General features: G+C 35.5%; 2 protein-coding genes across 3 annotated transcripts; both read left to right on the top strand.

Moving 5' to 3' along the window:
* Nucleotides 1-294: 294 nt before the first annotated feature.
* LOC127861073 (uncharacterized) lies at nt 295-3679 on the top strand. Its single transcript, XM_052399478.1, has 5 exons — nt 295-357; nt 1096-1278; nt 1502-1648; nt 2682-2820; nt 3411-3679. The coding sequence occupies exons 1-5, from the start codon at nt 295-297 to the stop codon at nt 3677-3679; spliced, it is 801 nt and encodes a 266-aa protein (XP_052255438.1).
* A 219-nt stretch (nt 3680-3898) lies between these two features.
* Nucleotides 3899-14600, top strand: LOC127858045 (tryptase-2-like). 2 transcript variants are annotated; one of them, XM_052394926.1, is made up of 7 exons: nt 3899-4167; nt 4959-4976; nt 5470-5671; nt 12314-12438; nt 13197-13355; nt 13649-13815; nt 14279-14600. In XM_052394926.1, the coding sequence occupies exons 1-7, from the start codon at nt 4128-4130 to the stop codon at nt 14438-14440; spliced, it is 873 nt and encodes a 290-aa protein (XP_052250886.1). In that variant the 5' UTR covers nt 3899-4127; the 3' UTR covers nt 14441-14600. The 2 variants fall into 2 exon arrangements, with proteins under 2 accessions (XP_052250886.1, XP_052250877.1); XM_052394917.1 differs by having other exon boundaries at nt 12308-12438.
* Nucleotides 14601-19252: the final 4652 nt, after the last annotated feature.

Genomic DNA, 19252 nt, shown 5'->3' with positions numbered 1-19252 from the left:
ATTTGCGTAAAAGTAAAGAATGGGAACTTTTGTTACCTCTGTACACGTGGTTCTTCTAAGGGACTTCAACCAAATCTTTAGCAACACAAATAGTGTTGATATATTGAGATTTTGCTATTGATTGTACAATGTATACAATGTGTTCAATATGCATATATTGCTTGTAAACGCTGTACGGTGTGGAGTGGGATGCCCTAGACCCACGCACACTTATTCTCGAGGAAAATAAAACACAATGGACGGAAAAAACAAGACCGAAAAAATACATGAACACAATTATAACCAATCATAAAGATGACGAACACAATTATCATTCCATATAGACCCCCGCACTCGAGTGCGGCGTCAAATAATAACGTATAATACGAGGAAAATGAGCGACCCATAGTAGATTATGATTTGTTAATTTTTACTAATCGCAACTTTTATATGCAAATAAATTATTACGTGTGACCTTCGCGGGATACCTTCCAAATAATTTGCCATTGTTGCCAGACCACTGAAATATTAGATTAATATATATTCATTATGCTTATCTACATTCGCATCTGCGGTGCAATTAATTACCGAGTTGATCGTTTGTTAAAGGGTATTTGGAAGGATGTTAATATGGTCTACTTCCGGATTTGAGGGGACCGCCGTTGATAAGCAAGCAACTAATGGTTGTTAATTGCTCCACGTTTATTTATATTGTTATTGTATATATAGACATTATGACATGTTCGTTATTTTCATGCGCATATTATATATATCAACGTTGTTTATTTTAACTTTTTAAACACGTCAATTTTGTATTAAGAAGAGGTCTAGCAACCTGTAACTAAATCTTGATGGACTTATGCTTTTTCCGCATCAAACACACGACCAATATATGTGTGTTTCTTATCTATCAATGAACACTGCTATTTGTTCTTGGTCTATGTGTAATGGTCAGGTTTGAAAAACATTTAAGTACGGATCACGTCGGAATGATAAACATTATTCTCATAGACATTTGAGAATACTAGACATGTATACACTTACAAAAACAAAACGCTTGTCGTTCAGTGCAATTATGTATGCTCAATTCATTCTACTACATGTTATTCGTCGCAGGTCGTTGATGGGGTGAAACGACAAAGACGGGAAGATGCCTCAAATTCGGAAGTGACGTGCAGCGAGCACCTGGAAAGCAAAAGGGACTCCATTAATATTCAGATGGGCTTCATCATCACCGACGAAAAAAGTGACAAAACGGAGCCACAAAGAATCTCCTTTGGGGCACAGTCTTACTTTCAAGTGGGTTGCTGCATCTAATTATATGTTTAAACTATTATAAGCTTTCTATAGTAGCGAACCGATGGTATTACATAGCACATAAGCAATACTATGAATCGTGCAAACTAATGTCACTCTGGTCGATCGCACCTGACGATTTCTTTCTGATACCAGATGTCTACAAAAAGGGTAGTTAATCTAATTCTTTAGATAGACATTGGTGTTCTGATCCTCTATATTTTAGGTAGAATTGAAAGAGACTGCGTTGATATCCGGCATTGTTACCCACGACAGTTCGCATTTTGAGTTCCGGGTTACGCTCTTCCGGGTGGCGTACAGCACCGACTGCATCACATTCGCCAATGTCACTGACAGACACGGCGAAGATCAGGTGACATTTATTTTTAAATTGAAAATAATTCTTAAAAAAAGACAGGTTAATTAACGTAACTTTGTAAAGTGCGCATTTAACTGTAAGGTAAAATTGAATGCTTTGTTATGTCAGGCCATACACAGTTGATCAAATGTTTAACGTCTATGTGTAACCTACTAATTAAACATGAAAAAAAACAGTCAATGATTTAAAAGAACATTTTTGTATGACAGCGGGACGGATTTAACTATAAAACTATAATTGTCTATACTCATAATATTACTATACTTTAATTAAACATATTGGTAATATGACTAGTGCCCTTAAAGTTTTTGTTTGTTCGATATATAACTATAAAAGATAACACAAAATTCAGAATGTAAGGACTTATAAAGTTTTAAGCACTTGAATAAACGCCATTCTCATACACATGTGTGCAGTGTTCTTAAACTGGTTATTAAAAATGAATGCACTGAATAACTGCTTTACTGTAAAAGATTAAAAAATAAAAATGCCGGGGAAACATTTTTTAATGACTTTTTTGTCTAATTAGCCACCATATAATCACATCCATTACGGAGACTTTTTGTTCGAAACGCATTTGTTTTAATTTCATATGATAATTTTGAAGCATTTTGTATGCACTGTATAACTTGAATTTTAACATTGTCAAAATGTTGTATGCTTTTTCTGGTATCCGAAAACCTACTTGCTCGCGAACAGAACTGAATAGAGAATCGAACGTGTATTGCATAACAAACGTAATTGCAACATTTTCGCTGATCTTGCATTGTCATACTGTATTATGTTTTCGTTTTCTTCTATACTAATTTATTGCTGTTGTATGAGTCATAAATCTAATTACATAGTTCCGACATAAGTGTATTGAAAACACGACAAAAATATGTCATCTACATAATTATGCTCAAAGAAGGCTGACATCATAATATGGCGTTGAGGGGCGGGATTTTATATCTTCTACACACGTCTATCTGAAATAAAATAAATTAATACATAGTCATAAATCTTACGTTCATCCATGTATCCACAGGAATATTACGGAAATAAGGACTCTAATACTTCAACGACAGTGATGTTCGATCGCGTGTTCAACGCTAGATGCGTGCGCATCGTGCCGACAAAACGTATCGGAGAAAACACTGCCATGACATTTGAACTGCTCGGCTGCTGTAAGTACATTGGCGCCACAAACATGATGTGCTGTTCTTTAAACAAGAATATTTTGCAATTAACGTAATTTGGCGGCTTTTTGGCAAGAGTGAACTCACAATAAAAATATACAACAGTAATTTGGTGTTCTGTAATAATCTATAATTATCATTTTATTACTCTCGTGACATTCATATTTTTACAGTAATTACGGGTAACAGTAATATATGAGATGAATGATAAATCAGGAATATAGCATGCACTTGTTAAATTAGGTGCAACACATGTGCTGCAGTTGTGTAAAACTCTGACACAAATCTCTGCTATAATGTATTCGCATGTATGAAGTAGAAAATTAAAAACAACACAACAATTTGACCACTTGGTAAGTGAATACTTTCCTACCGGAACAACTATTTTCAACGATGACTTATTAGCCATCTTATCTCAGTCATTAAAAATATTCCAGGGTTTTGTTTGTGATACACGCCTTAAATGGAACCAATGCTATATGATATCAGCCAGTATGTCGATAGCAAAGCGTTATCTTTTCATATCATTTCCACGTGCAAGAGCATTCACTTTTTATAATATATCATGGTGGTGGCAGCTCCTGACCATTGCAAGGGCTCCATCACGCCAAGTTCTACAGAGTGTCCCAGCTCCGAGATCCGGAAGTTCGTGTTTGACAAGGAGAAGGTCATCACGTCGATGCGAATCACCCTGACCGCTCCAGCTACCGAACAGACGCCCGCGTTTAAGGTGGCCTATGCTAGGGCTTGCAACAACGAAATGGGTCAGTTCGTGAAGGAGCACGACCTGCCGAAGGTAGACGATATGCCACATGGTGTACTGAAGTGCACTGAACGGACCATTTAATGGCGCACATTGTTTATAAATATCAGAAAGTAATTATTGACATGAACATATTAGTTTCAGGTATATACTGGCGCTTAGAGACCAGGGTATGAATAATAAGCTTGGATAAATTTCATGGGGTGTGGTTGGGGGAAAAGAGCTTTCCTGGGTCACGCTTAACTATTAAATGATCACCCTAAGATCTGGAAAAACGGCGTCGTAGATAGTGATGCGTAATAAAGAAGGACACTAAAACGTTGACTTAGTAGAACATATGCAGGTGGTATTATACTAAATACGATATTATGTTTTATGTCAGGACTTTGAGATTCCGTACGGTGAAAGCTCGCTAGTGTTAGAGGGACCAGGTTTCCCTATCCGCTCCCAGTGTATTGCCGTGCTCAGTCGCTGGGAGACCGGGCACGACGATGAGGGCGGCAATCCGAAAGCGGGGAATCCATTGGTAGCCATGGAAACAGAAGGGTATCAAGTGACATTCGAAGGCTGTAGTACGTGTTACTTATTATTTATAGCATGTTTTGAAAGTGTGATTTAAATATATGCATGGCGTGTAAGTTGATAAAAGGCGATAAATGAGGAAATTATTATTTAAGTAATCTCATGCTTTTAATTACTTTCTGTTTCAATAAATAAGTCGATACAGTGTTTTAAAATACTTGAAAACTCCGCTGTGGTTTTGGTTTTAACCCTTTACCACTCAGATGCAAAGTGTAAATGGCTATGTTCAAACAGCATAAAACCAGATAAGCCTGGGAGTCAGTATCTCAGGGTTGAAAACGAAGCCTTTAAAACTTGAATCTAGTAAGAATGTTCTTAAAAAAAACTTTCTAAGCGCCTACAAATGCGTCAAAATACGTATCAATGTGGTAAGGGTTAAAAGAGTAAAAGAAATGTTGTGAAATGACGTTAATACGCTTAATGTTCTATTGAGGTCGTGATTACATGTAGAGGCCCCATTTAAATAACAAACATAATCAATATAATTTATAAAATATCGTTTATTCATACTTAATAAAACGTTGTAGATGGTTTCGTTCCGTCGTATTCTTTGAACACTCTTGAAATTAGCAATTAAATCGAAATAAACAAATCAACAAATACGATTTATGCATCTAGTAATTGTGGTTTAGGTATGTCTGGCATCATCATTGCTTTATAAGTAAATTGATTGCAATATGTTAACAAATAATTGCAATATGCTAGCAAATAAGGACGTACGTATCTGTTTAACACATATTAAATTGACTGATGCTTTGATCCGTTATATGTTTGATTTCAGATGCTTTGGCGGCGCAGGGTAAGTAACTGTATTTTTAAACTACGAAATATTTGATTAATTTGATATTGTTTTCTAAATGCATATTGATTACGTTAAAAAGATAACATGTTTTCGTTTTTGTTAACAATTAAAACCGTTTAAAGCCGTGTTGCATTCTTGTGTCGCGTCATACGAAAATAGGTCTTTTGCCAGCGTAGCTTAAGACCAGCCTACATATTTTTGCTGGGGAAAATCCTATCTGCTTATTGGACCGCGAACCTTGTGTAATTTTCTATCGGACGGGGTAATTTCTGACCAGCCTGTATAAATGCACAGGCTGGTCTGCAACTGCATTGGTCGCGTATGGAATAAGACCAATTCTCGCCTGACTAATTTGGATATTTTGCTATTCGTAACAAAATAAAATTTTCACCGGGATTTTTATCAGAAGTTACTTTGTTGAAATAAAATGATGCATATATGGAGAGCAATCCATTGATGTATTTTCAATGTACATGTAAATTTTTGTAAGAACCCGTCGGTTCGTGTGGCAATACCTACGTAGAGGAAAACGACGCTAAGAAGCGCGTTGTAGGCGGCTCGGCGTTACTTCAGGGTGAGTGGCCGTGGTTGGCATCGATACACTATGCGTATGGGGAGAACATCACGGGTCATACGTGTGGAGCTACACTTATTCACCCACAGTGGCTACTCACCGCCGCGCACTGCTTCGTGTGAGTTCAATTGAGTTAAATGTCATTTTTCATCTGTTCGAGTAAATTTATTACATGGTTTACCACGTGGAGACACGTGTGAGCGCAGCCCATTTTTATCTGGCTTTAAAATCTAGGTTTTATACGGATTTCCGGACACTAGTTATTTTACATTTTATTTACACTAGTATTGAATATATGTCCATAAATTATTAACATGTGCGCAACAAATTCCAATCTCAAAGGCGAATACCACACATATAAGTCAAAGAAAGAATATGGCCTTTATTTAGATTGTCAGGAGTCTAATTTCATCATTTATATGACAGACAGACAGACAGACAGACAGACAGACAGACAGACAGACAGACAGACAGACAGTTTATTCAGACTTATACAAAAGTACATCGTCTTCATACATATATATACACATACTTTCTGTCACGTAAATAGGTGTAACAACATAACATTACATAACATAGAAATAGTCATGTAAGAATACAAATACAAATAAACACAATCAATCGAAAGAACACTAAGGTTCTGTCAAGGCGGTACTGAAATTTATTAAACAACATTATTAAGCAAGGTATTTCTTAAAACAAAAGCTTCTTTGATATATTTACATACATTAGAAATAACTGTTTTGTCACATGAAACTAATAAACTGTGGAATTTATACACAGATGGGTTGATATAAAATATACGGCTTATATATCTTTTTCTTAAATCAGCGAAGCAGCGGCATATACATATAAAATGGTATTCATCTTCTAAATCAGATTCATTACAACATAAACAATAACGTTCATTTCGTGGTATGTTATTCTGAGCGTATCTGCCGGTTTGAATTCGCAACGGGTGTGCAGACACTCTTAATCTAACAAAAAATAGGCGCAAACGTCTAGGAAGTAAGGCCAAATATTCTTCATATTCAAATGAGGTTTTAAAGACTTTATACATATCTAATACAGAACTGTTATTCATTTTACCATACCACTCCTGTTTAAAATTATCAACAAGTCTACATTTGAACTCGCTAATAAAACTATTAACGTTAACAACGTTTGGATTTTCAAATACATAACCAAATCCAAAATTATTTAACATGTTCTTGACATTTGAGACCCAATTTGTATAACCTTTATTACAATCATTTATAGCTTGTTTGTAAACAGTTTGCATTATGATATTTTCATTGTAAATAATTTTAAACCAGTATTTGATAATTTTAACGAACCTGTTTACATACAATGGATATCTCCCTAAGTCTCCATAAACAGCTACATTACATGTATTTATTTTAACCTGTAACAATCGTTTACAAAATTTTAAATGTATGCGTTCAATGTCATCTGACTTTGTGAATCCCCATACTTCTGAAGCATAACTTAATATGGAGCCAACAAAAGAGTCAAACAACTGACAAAATATTTTCGGTTTTATGTCATAATCATTGCATTTAAACAATAATGCATTCATTGCCTTAAGGGCCTTACCAACCAAATGTTCCTGGTTTAATTTAAAATTTCCTGTGTAATTCAAAACCGTTCCTAAGTAGTTAAAGTTATCTACCACTTCAATTTCATTACCATTGTATGTCCATTTTTCGTTATCTTTTAACCCTCCCCTCTTCCGAAATACCATAATCTTCGTTTTTTCAGTGTTAACATTTAGCCCCCAAGAATTGCAATATACATATAAGTTGTCTAAATGTGATTGGACTTCAGCCGGCGACTTGCCTAAAATAGCCATGTCATCAGCAAATAATAGTAACATCAAAACAATATCATCTATATTCAAACCAGAGTTAATGTTGTCTTGTAGGCTAAGTTCAAGATCCTCAACAAATAAAGAAAACAAAATTGGCGACATTACCTCCCCTTGCCTCAGTCCAACCGCATAACTAAAATAATCTGAATAAGAAGAACATGATTTAAAACGTGACTTAACATTTGCATACATATCCTTAACTATTCTAAGCAATTTTCCTTGTATACCAGACTTAAACATTTTCAAATATAATGCATTGCGGTATATACTATCAAAACATTTAAACATATCGACATATACAACATACAGGCGTTTATTTTCATTTAAATAATTTTGTACAATCGACATCAATATATAAATGGCATCAACAGTTGAATAACCTTTCCTAAATCCGAACTGCGCATCCGAAATAATAGTGTTTTCATTGCAGAACGTTTCAATGCGCTTGTTTAAAATCGTGGTAAATAATTTTGAAAAGCAACTAACTAAAGTAATCCCTCTATAATTATTAACATCACTAATAGCACCCTTTTTATGCAAAGGGATTATTACCCCTTCTGTCCACTTATCGGGCCATTGTAAAATGTCGTGATGATCATCGTTTGAATAATAATATATCTTGTTCAGACTTTAACTTCATCACGTAGAAGTTTAGAAATAATTTGCCACATTTCACCACCATTTTAAGATCGCGTGTTGTACACAAAACGTGTACGTCTAGCCCAAAGTTCACGTGCACATTCCATGGCAAATATCAATGTATACATCTCAATTAACTCATGAATTATTGCATTTAGTTTTATCGAAATACCATATGCCAGTCTCCAAAACAAGGATAGTGTAGGGTTGTTAATTATGCCGTGTGGTTTAATGATTTTGTTTTTTCTTGTGCTAAATTCGCCATAGGTTTAAGTGAAACAAGAAAATAAAACAATACTACATATTGTACGCGCGATGTAACAACATATGTCTCTGAATTATTACTCAAGTTTAACCCATTTATGCCTAGTGGACTCTCCCATCCTTCTAAATTGGATCAATTTATTTCCAAAATTAGGTATGTCTAGTATATTTATTTATATATTTAGAATATTTCTTACATAAATTCCTTTAAGCAAACAGCGCAGACCCAGATAAGGCGCCGCATCATGCGGCGTCTCATCTGGGTCTACGCTGTTTGCCAATTCCTTTTTTCTAGACGCTAGGCATAAATGGGTTAATAATAATTAAATGTTTATACTTTAGTCGGGTCAACATACACTTTGACCTCCAAATCTTTGCTACAAAAGGTATTTTAACTGATCATGGATAGGGAGAAAGTACTGTATAATATATTAAAAGTTAACCGATTAATCGGACCTCCGGAAAGTGTTTTTTTTTTCAAAACGGCATCCAAGATGGCCGCAAAACCTATAAATGATCGAAAGTATGTAACTACTCACTGAAATGTAAGGATGTTGGTGTCTATATCTAAGTTTCAGGGGGCAAAGAACACATTAAGATCATCAGACGTAGTGTAAATTTATCAAATTACACAGACATTCAACATGTCACCAGCGATTTTCTTTGTCCAATTGGGAAAAGTACCCGTACCGGTCCAATGGGGAAAAATCTTGTTCTGGCTACCATAACTTTAAATGTCGCTTTGTATGATTTTTGACTGGCGCGACTTTATACAGGTATGTCAATACTATATAAACTGTACGCTGAAGTTTCTTTAGCTAGGAAAAATCGAGTCGTGAAAACCTCAAAATTGGGAAAAATCGAGTCGTGAAAACCTCAAATTGGAAAATTGGTGTATTTGATTTTTTGCTCCCAAATACTTTAAAATTGATAACCAAGTGTTTTCAAGCTGTCAATATTATATTAACCTAGGTTTAAGCTATAGAGCTGCAAAGGGAAACTAACTAAATGTTGCTTTTAAAAAGCCTTTACCTTTAATTGGGAATTTAAGGACAGCAATTGGGAAATTTGTATTTTTTTCGTAATTGGGAAAGTGCCGTTTACCGGTACTTTATAAAGAAGGAGGAAAATCGCTGGTCACCTAAAATGACCACCGACTGAATACCAAGAACAACAAGTCCATAACATTTGACTGAAACGTAATGATTGATATGACATACGCCACAGTTTGGGCGACAAAAACACTTTTATTGAATTGATGATATCACAAATAATGACATCACATTTATGACATTCAGCTGTCCTCTATCAGCTGATATACACTCACATTTGTCCATAGCATTTTTCTATGAGTGTTGAATTATCGGTGCCGTCGTCCACCTCCTCAGTCCTGACCTCTTGTGACTTGTTTGTATAATAACAGTTTTCAGTATGGCTAGTGCCACATACAGCAGCACAATTGTGTCCATAGCGTCTGCAGCTTCATCGAGATGATTTACATCCTACAGAACAGTTGCAACACTGGATGATTTTCAACTAACTGGTCGGTGTCCTGTTTAAATACCCATTTTGTCGGTTTCATATTATCGGCCACTCCATCCTTATTCGTAGATAGTATACGCGTTGGCTATAAAATACCATTGCATGCGATGATTGAGGAAATCGCTCAGGAATGACGAATGTTTCAGCAACTTTCTTTGTGAAAATGTTATGGCTCAGCCATTCCAAGGAATAATTTGGCTTGCCAGCAAACCAGTTGCCAAGCTTTGATATTTCCTTGTAAGACTTGTTTGGAAGGATGTCTGAACAAGCACATGATTATGTGATAGGGACAGATTTTTATTAATATCCGAAAAATCAATGATATTCGATCACAGTCAGAGTAGGCAAGAACAAAAGCTTGCACACTTCGTTTTCCTACACTTCTTTCAAAAGGTTAATATTATTTACTTTGCGTGTCATTAACTTTTTTGACGTCAGAGCAGAGGAAGATGGGTCTATTGTCACTTTCGGAGTAATGCAGGGGAAATATGAACAAATATGTACCCTCGCCCACAAACGTGGTGGTACCATGACGGGATCGTTCCACGGTTGCTTAAACGATAACAATGTCTGCTTTCCCTGGTGCCAGAACGACATAACATTTATTTGTAGTTTAGCTTTGCTGATCAGAGCAATCATGTCTGCCGTGCATTTGTCACGAGACAAAAAGGGCATTATATTTCTTTGGTGAAACTCACAATATTGTTCACGTTTTTTCCTTATATGTGGTGTGTGCTTGCATTGATAGTAGGTCCGTTTGCGTACAATACTGTCATTTGACCGTGTTGCCTAAAAGTGAAATATGCGCCCGTTTTTTTATGATAAACTATGCGCAAAGAGCCACAATCAAGCACGTAACACTATGTTACTGTTCATCAGAGCCTCATTTGATGCGTCTTAAGCATGGTCTCTAATAACCTGATCAAACTAATGCTTGTCCGCTTTATTTACTATGTTCTTTGCTTCAAAAATGGCAGGAGGGTGGGGGATGAGTTCATACGACGGTATATTTTCAAGGGAAAGATCTTCATACTTTGACACTACCAGGAAACGTTGGAACAAAAGGGCAGGAACAATAGCATGGTCAGAAACAGTCGTACCAGTGGATCTATTTCCAAGAGATTTAGCTTTATAATTTCTGTTGAATTTATTAGCAAAGGCCGATTTTCTTTCGATATATCTTATGATCGTGTTACCAACCGTCTTACATCTGAACATTAACATCTGGCCAAACATTGTCCCATTTACAATGTTTCTCAGATTGTGAACAACTGTGTAGGGTGAGCAGGTTACAATCTTTGTCAGCATTTTTTCGAGATCAGAAGCATCTCTATTAATACGCGCATCAGCGTCATTGTGTGGTCTTGTAGTTAAGTCCAGGTCTGTGAAATCTTATATTGCACTTTTGTACTCGGACGTTACAGGTGATATAAGGTTCCAATGTTTTGCATTTTCTTGGTCATCCCCCTGCCACGAGTCCAACTATCTGTGCTTTTTAGAGACCTCATCAATGTTTGCTTAATTCCAAGATCACTGCTTAGCCCACCCAAGCACGGATTGCTTCAACAAACAATTTGCAAACCATCAACAAACGTTTGATAAACATATGGGTGCATTTCCTCCACTTTTCTCCTTTACTACATGGCAAAGACGGATAGACAATCGGGCACTGCACGCAACTTCAATAGCCAACATCAAGTACGATCCGTCTCGATCAACATACTTGCCATGCTAACCAATTGTGTCTGGGTTGTTTTTTCAATGTATACAAATGTTGTAGTTATCATCAAGGGAGGTAACTTTATAAAGCACATGCTAAATCTCTTACAAGAAACGTATGCTAGGACACAAATAGAGCAATGTAGTAAGAATCTAAGAACCATGTTAAGTCAAATCACAATCAACCGTTTGTCGCATAGCAGTTCTGTGTTGAATTAGATATTTGTCTTACCTTACAATGACTGACTTACTTAATCAGCATCACGTTTGAATCATTTGTTATGCACTTGTGGTATTTCAATTAGCGGCCATTAGGACGCCATGTAGAATTTCTTTGTACTTTTTAATTATCTTAATGTGTAATTTGACCCCCACAACCTTGGTATAGACACCAGAATCATCAAATCTGAGTGAATATTCACCAAGGTAATACCATTAATAGGTTTTGGCGGCGAATTGTGACGTCTCAAAAAAAGCTTCCTGGAGGTCCGATTTTGGTTACTATTGTACAGGATCTCCAAACCTACCAGGATCAGAAAAAAAAAACATTTTGTTTTAATACCTTTTGTTGCAGGTGAGGTTGACATATTTTTTCGAATATTAACCTGAATACTTGAACAGTATTACTTTTCGCATAGTAACTGCACTCGAATTTAGCACAACAATAATGCCACCATTTTAAATGTTTATATGTGATTGAAATAACGATCATATCCGCAGTTTTAGTTGGATTGACTTGTCGGACACAAGCATCTGGCGCATTGTGCTCGGGGAGCACGTTCAGTATCGAGAGGAAGGCACTGAGCAGAAGCACACCTTGGACAAGGTTGTCCCACACCCCAATTACTTGCGTGAGTTGCTGCTCCTTTATTATACTCTTTCGTTACTATTATTTGATCTAAGATCTTTTAAGTGATCGCTTGCATACGCATGTTAATAATTCCAATTTATCAAACGCATCACACCTAAACTCAATTGTATCTCTTAAGTGCACCTGCAAATGTCAGTTAAACTGTATCATACTCGATAAGTTGTCGCATGATTGAATGTGTTTCAATCCCATTTCATTCAACGCCCACTCCAATTACTCATACGAATTCCAGTGTCCACAACGATGTTTCACACGCCCGTCAGCGTCATCGGCATTATATCAGTTATCAGTGTCCAGGCCAATTTATCACAGTTGACATAGACACGTGTGCGATACTCAAGTGAAGACAGCGTTCTAGCGTGCAATACATTTTATTTTACACATTCGTGTTAATTGAGATTAACATTAATTTAGAATTTCACAAATGTCTTACACTCTTGTCAGTTTCAATTCCAATTTATCAAATGGCCAAAAGTATCCAGATCAGTGTATCACACAACTCCAATGTATCATAAACTTGTCAGTGTCCACACCAATGCTTTACACTCCTGTTTGTGTCGACCAAATGTATCACCACTCGCTTCGTAGTGTCCACGCCTATCTAACAAACGTAAGTCAGTATCAATTCCATTAGTTTCACAAGGTTGTCAATGCAAACGCCGTTGTTTCACACGCTTATATGTGGATATATCAATGGCATTCTTTGTGTCTTAAAAATACGGCGTCTTTCTATTATAGTGTCGTCGGACGATCGCATGCTCTATGATATCGCTCTACTAAAGTTGAGCAGGCCAGCTGACTTGTCCGAGTACGTGAACACCATCTGTATCGAGCCCGACTACACCGCGCCCGATCACAGCCACTGTGTCACAGCGGGTTGGGGAGACTTGGAGCATGGTAGACTCTTATTTCTAATGACTTAAAAAAAGTTATTGAAAATAGAACAACCCATTTTAAGTTTAGATATATTTTATTATTTCCCGACAGAAAAAATAGTCCTTATATTTTCATTCAGTAATGATTCCATGTTGCAAACCAAACATTAGTAAACTGTCCATCTTTATTTGCCAAGATATTCTTCGTACCCATTAGAAAGACAATAGCGTCGGAATAACGTAAATCTCCTGAAAAAATTTCTACTGTTATTTTGTCTCTACCAATATTACACCCGGAGCGTCGATGTTTTTCAGGGGCGGGTATGGGCGTGGAAATGCCGCACCATGCAAGTGTTCAGATCGTGCCGAATTCCGTCTGCGCCGACAGCTACAGTCAACTTCCGTATGGATACAGCTATGAAAATTTCACCATCGGGGACTCTCTTATTTGCGCCGCCGCTGAGGGCAAGGATGCCTGTCAGGTAGGATTGAATACCCGGAATATGAAGTGACGTATTCATCAGCTAATTAGCTTAGTATCATATCGTAATTTGTGTAATTGTTTTTCGTGTCTAAAACGAATTGTTTTGATATTGCCCATCTAAGGTGACATAAATCGATTTTGTTTTAGGAATTTCATGTCTTAATTGTTGGTCGTATGACCAGCGCGTCGACATAAACAAAAGATTTCTCGCCATTAATGAAAATGTATAAATATTCAACAAAACTCAGTTTTGTTCACAAATAGTTCACTATAGTCCAAGAAATTCGCTGTCATCGCTAAAAATGAAATACCTAAGCTAGTTTTATATGATATATTATGAAGTATCAATTCGTGTCAAATTCTACAAAATAAAATGTGTTTGCCTATAATTCTACATATTAAATAGCTACATCAAATGAAGTACTCTATGTCAGTATATGACAGCTTAAGTTCTTTTCTAGGGCGACTCGGGTGGTCCGCTGGCGTGCTTCAATAATGGCCATTGGACCCAGGTGGGCGTGGTCTCAACCGGCTATGGATGCGCCCACCCACAGTATCCTGGGATCTACACGCGCGTTAACCATTTCCACGACTGGATAGAAGATGTCATGCACTCTTACTGATTACCCAACACTGCATCAATCTGTGCAACCAGGACCTGCAATGGTTACTGCACAACTACTGGTGCTTTGGAAGATAGCGTTCAAAATGTTTGACAGTTACAACTACAGTTTGTATATCTTGCCAATATATATATATATATATATATATATATATATATATATATATATATATATATATATATATATATATATATATATATATATATATATATATATATATAAATATATATATATATATATATATATATTGACGTCGATCTTTTTGACTTAAGACATCATTAGAATATATAATGTAACCGTTTCAATTCTTTTCATCAAAAATATACACAACTCAACTAAAGGCTATAGTTATAATTTGTTTTATCCGAATTTGTTCAAAAAACGGGATTTTGATGCCCTCTTTCACTCAACGGTAAGGTCATTTTCCATGTCAATAAGATTCAACGCGACATTTCAAATCTCCACATATTTGAAATTGTAATGATTTTTCGTTACTTAAATTGAGCTTATTCAATAACGGTCGTGAAAATTGCTCACGGTATGCGAGACACACCACTCTCTGAAGATTAGCTATTCCCAATTTCTAAACAATTCTTAAGCCTGGTTTTAAAATAACAAGCTTAAGTGACTTATTTCATCGACTCAAATTATTATGAAAACAAATAGTGTGTTGCACGAATTTTTTTACCATTAAATGTTTGTGCACGTTATTGTAATGCGAACAATGAGTGCTTAAGCTAATAATGTCAACACAACCTTAAGAATTATCGAAAAATGCCGGTCAGATACCTACGAGTAAGACTGCAGCGTTTGAAAAAGAAAAAATCACAAACACACATTTGGATAACAACCATGTTTATGTAAAAATAGAAAAAAATACTTTGAAACTCTTAACTAACTAAACGTACTCTCCGGATTATACAAAACTACTATGTTTATTTTAAAATTTGTTTGCAATTTGCCGGAACTTAATAGCAAATTATCAGTATATGCTTTGATTGTAAGAAAACGTACTTGTTTGGAATATTTGTCCATAATGATAACTAAATATTCAGTAAACATCCGAGCCTCACTCTGGATAAAACAGGACTATACATGTATTTATTCATATTTATACAAGTTTTGTATCGAATAAGCTGTTTGTTTTAAAGAAGTCTCTTTTCGAAGAAAATCACGTTTTGGCGAAAGGTGTGGTTTTTGGTTATCCTGTGCAGACTGCAAATGCTAATCTGGGACGACATTACGCTACGCACATGCAATGTGCCCGTTATTCCCAGGGCGCATCTACATTGACATATTCGCCAGAACGATGATCGCTCCGCCCACTTAGTCACTTGGCTTAGCGGTTGGAAAACATAGAGCTTACACCAAAGTGGCACGCGATATTCAGAATGCTTTATGGACTTGTTACCTTTAACACTGGTAAAAGGGGTTTATGTCATATATTTATTACGCAAATGCAAAAAAATATTTGTTTATAAAGATTATTAACTATCTATTACGGGTATTTTGGTACTTAAAACACGCTCTCAAACCCGTGCGCGCTAACCGAAATCTAACCTGTCACTAAGTGTAATTGTGGTATTAGTAATAAATTAACACCTCTACGCTGGTATTTACCCATGTTATTTACGAAAATACTAACAAAAAAAAAATTCCACACGTATTTGACATGAAATATCGCTTTATAACTGGGATTTCGATTGATTATTTTGTGTATGCTTTTTGATGCCGAGCAGGTACCGAAATCCCACATGTTATTACGTATAAGTGATATTAATAATATTAAACATTGCTTATGGGACTTTTATCAATCATTTTACTTGAAAGTGCAGAACAACAAAATGGTGGCATTTATCGCTTGTATTTAAATGGTTACCTAAAATAGTTTTTACTCATTTCTTACATAAAAAAGCGATTTATAACATTGACGTTACGCAAATACCAATATTCCCTATTATTTAATATATACACGTGATATAATTCATACTTAATATTGCTTATAGTACATTTTCAGTTTCTGAAATAAAGTAATTTTCTATAAGGAAATTGTTTGTAATTCTACACATTGAAGCTTCCTATCGCACTTGTCAAGACCACATTTTCGCGTTGAACATGGTATAAAATCAAATTTCTTTAAATTATCTATCTGGATACCGACTGTACGAGTTACGTAAACCTTATTAACACCGTTTAACCACATAGTTTTTTTATATTTATTTTTGCGAATAAAATAAACGAAACTCGCCGAATAAATGAGAACTAGGCGTTCGGCTTGTCTGGAACATGGCGGAGGGGCCGTTAGATACCGGAGCGCCCGATTTATCGATCGCTGATTGGTCGATCGATATTTAGAAAATAATCTGATTGACAGTTGGCGAGATGCCAATTATACGTGTTGACCTAATAAACCGAACCACATGATAATGCTTCAATCTACAACGAATACAGATTTTTGTTGCCATTAACGAATGTCAAGCGCCATGCGAAAATAGATCTTATCCGAGTTGAGGCCATATACGCACAGTCTAAACTGGAGGTACGCTGTTCGCTAATGAGACCACGAAACCTTCCGTAACTTTGCAGCGGCGATTGTAGCTCATGACCAGACTGTGAGCATGCGCGCGGTTTTCTGGAGATACGTTGTGTGCATAAAACGTAATATTGTGTCTCTTAAAGTGTTAATATTATCATTATCACTAACTTCTTAATAATATAGTACTATTACTTTTGTATGCTCCCGGAAGAATCACGTGGGTTGTTTGTAGGCGTCTGTATACTGGAAAGGTCGCATACCGTTCCTAAATTGTGAGACCGTTGATGAAGTCAGAATGCAGGTTTGTGGCCATGGCGCAAATTAGCACCATGGGGACATCAGAGAGTCATGAGTTGGTGTAGAGGTCTTTACGTCACAGATGAGATGAGTCCCTCAAGTTATGTTTAAGAAAATGATTACCGTAAAAAGGTGATACTACGTGGGGAAGTAATATGAAATTCATCTGTACCTTATTCTCACAACGTTTTGATCCTATAAAATGATGAGTCTAGTTGGAAATATAACATTAACTCACAAAGCTGATAATAAATAGCATACATTAACACTGTTTAACATACGCGTTCAAACAACAATGTATAGTACAATTGATAGCCTGTCATACCATTTTGAATACACATTGAGATGAATGTCAAATATGACCCTACCTTGGTGTCATATCAACTTAATTGACCAGGTGAATTTTGCAGGAAAACTCTCCGCAGTAGTTGGTAGGGAATAGAATGAGTGCAGACACATATACCTTGTTGATCAAATTAACGAGGGCTACACGGACTGCTTTGCTGAATGATCCTTTAAATAGATAATGTAATCTTTAATTATACAACAATCAACCAAAACTGTATTATAAATTAATTACAAAATAAGACCGTCATACAGAAATACAATTAAAATAAAACACTTTTTTTCCAAAGTGCTGAGCAGTAGTTACATAATGCAAGAATGTAATCTACAGGTATATATATTTCAATACACTTAATTCAAGTTGATTTCTAAATCCAGATTGTTAGTTAAGTATTGTATATATGTAATTTAATATTATTTATCTTTCTTTTATTTATGGCTATTTTCAAATATACAATAGGTCACTTTAACATCATACAAGTATATCTTTAAGCTAAAAAAGCTTCTATGTATTTTCAATTTTTAAACAATATTTAACATAATTTCAAAGGCATATTAAAAAAATAAACATGGTCCCGTCGTTATAATACGCTATAAAACGTGTTGTTATAAACTGTTTACATTTCCAATCGAAATAAGACATACCAATCCGTTTTTCAATAATTCATTGCAAAACGGGTTTATTGCAAAACGGGCTGTTGCCTTTAAGTCAGAAGTCTTAACTTTTTCTAAATAAAGGGTCTATGTAATAATTATTCAAACAAACATAACGTTTCTAGAGGAGCTGGAAGTGAAAAGCGAGGGGTGTAGTATCTAGAATACAACCAAAAATAAGTCGTAAATTGTATAAAACACATTTTATTTCCAACGATTGATAAATATCGAACTTTTTATTCACATACTTAGATTTAAAGGTAAATAATTATATTCATCTTATCATATCTGTTCTAACACAATGAACTGAACTAATGTACCACTTTCTAACATCACGGCACAGTGATCATTCAGAAGTAAAATTATAGTTATCCTCGTTAACATAATAAAGGGTAAATTTAATTTCTTCTAATGGTATCGTAATAAGTTTATGCCATCTACCAGTTATAAGTCTTAGTATTAATGCAGACAGACTCTTAAAGGGCTGATGCATTGAGAAAAAGTTACATCATTTGAATAGGATTGGACATCAACATCTAACATCAATAATACGTTTAAGCTCTATTTGACTCACTTAATACGCGATCCAAGCTTTGCTTAAACAATATGCCACTACTTATATATCAACAATATATTAACATCTCAAACTCCTTGCTTTTACCACTTATCATTAAAACCACTTATGTCTAAAAAGCGTTTAACCATATAAACTAATGGCTTATTGTTTAGGTTTTTATCAAATCCTTGTACATAATATCATAAACGATTCTAACAGATTTTACCGTTTGCATGTTTACTGTCTTTTATCAGTTTTGTACGAATCATGGTGTAAATCGGACTCTGATGTAGAGCTAAATGGATACGTTGTACATAATTTTTCAAGACAATTCCAGAACAAAAATGCCAAACGTTAAAGTGGTGGTTTGTTATTTATGTACAGAGATTATTTAGAAGGTGGTATTGAAATTTATTAGAAATCA

Source organism: Dreissena polymorpha, chromosome 1, assembly GCF_020536995.1.
Source record: "Dreissena polymorpha isolate Duluth1 chromosome 1, UMN_Dpol_1.0, whole genome shotgun sequence".
Taxonomy (NCBI): Eukaryota; Metazoa; Mollusca; class Bivalvia; order Myida; family Dreissenidae; genus Dreissena; species Dreissena polymorpha.
This window is presented reverse-complemented; position numbering and strand designations above follow the sequence as displayed.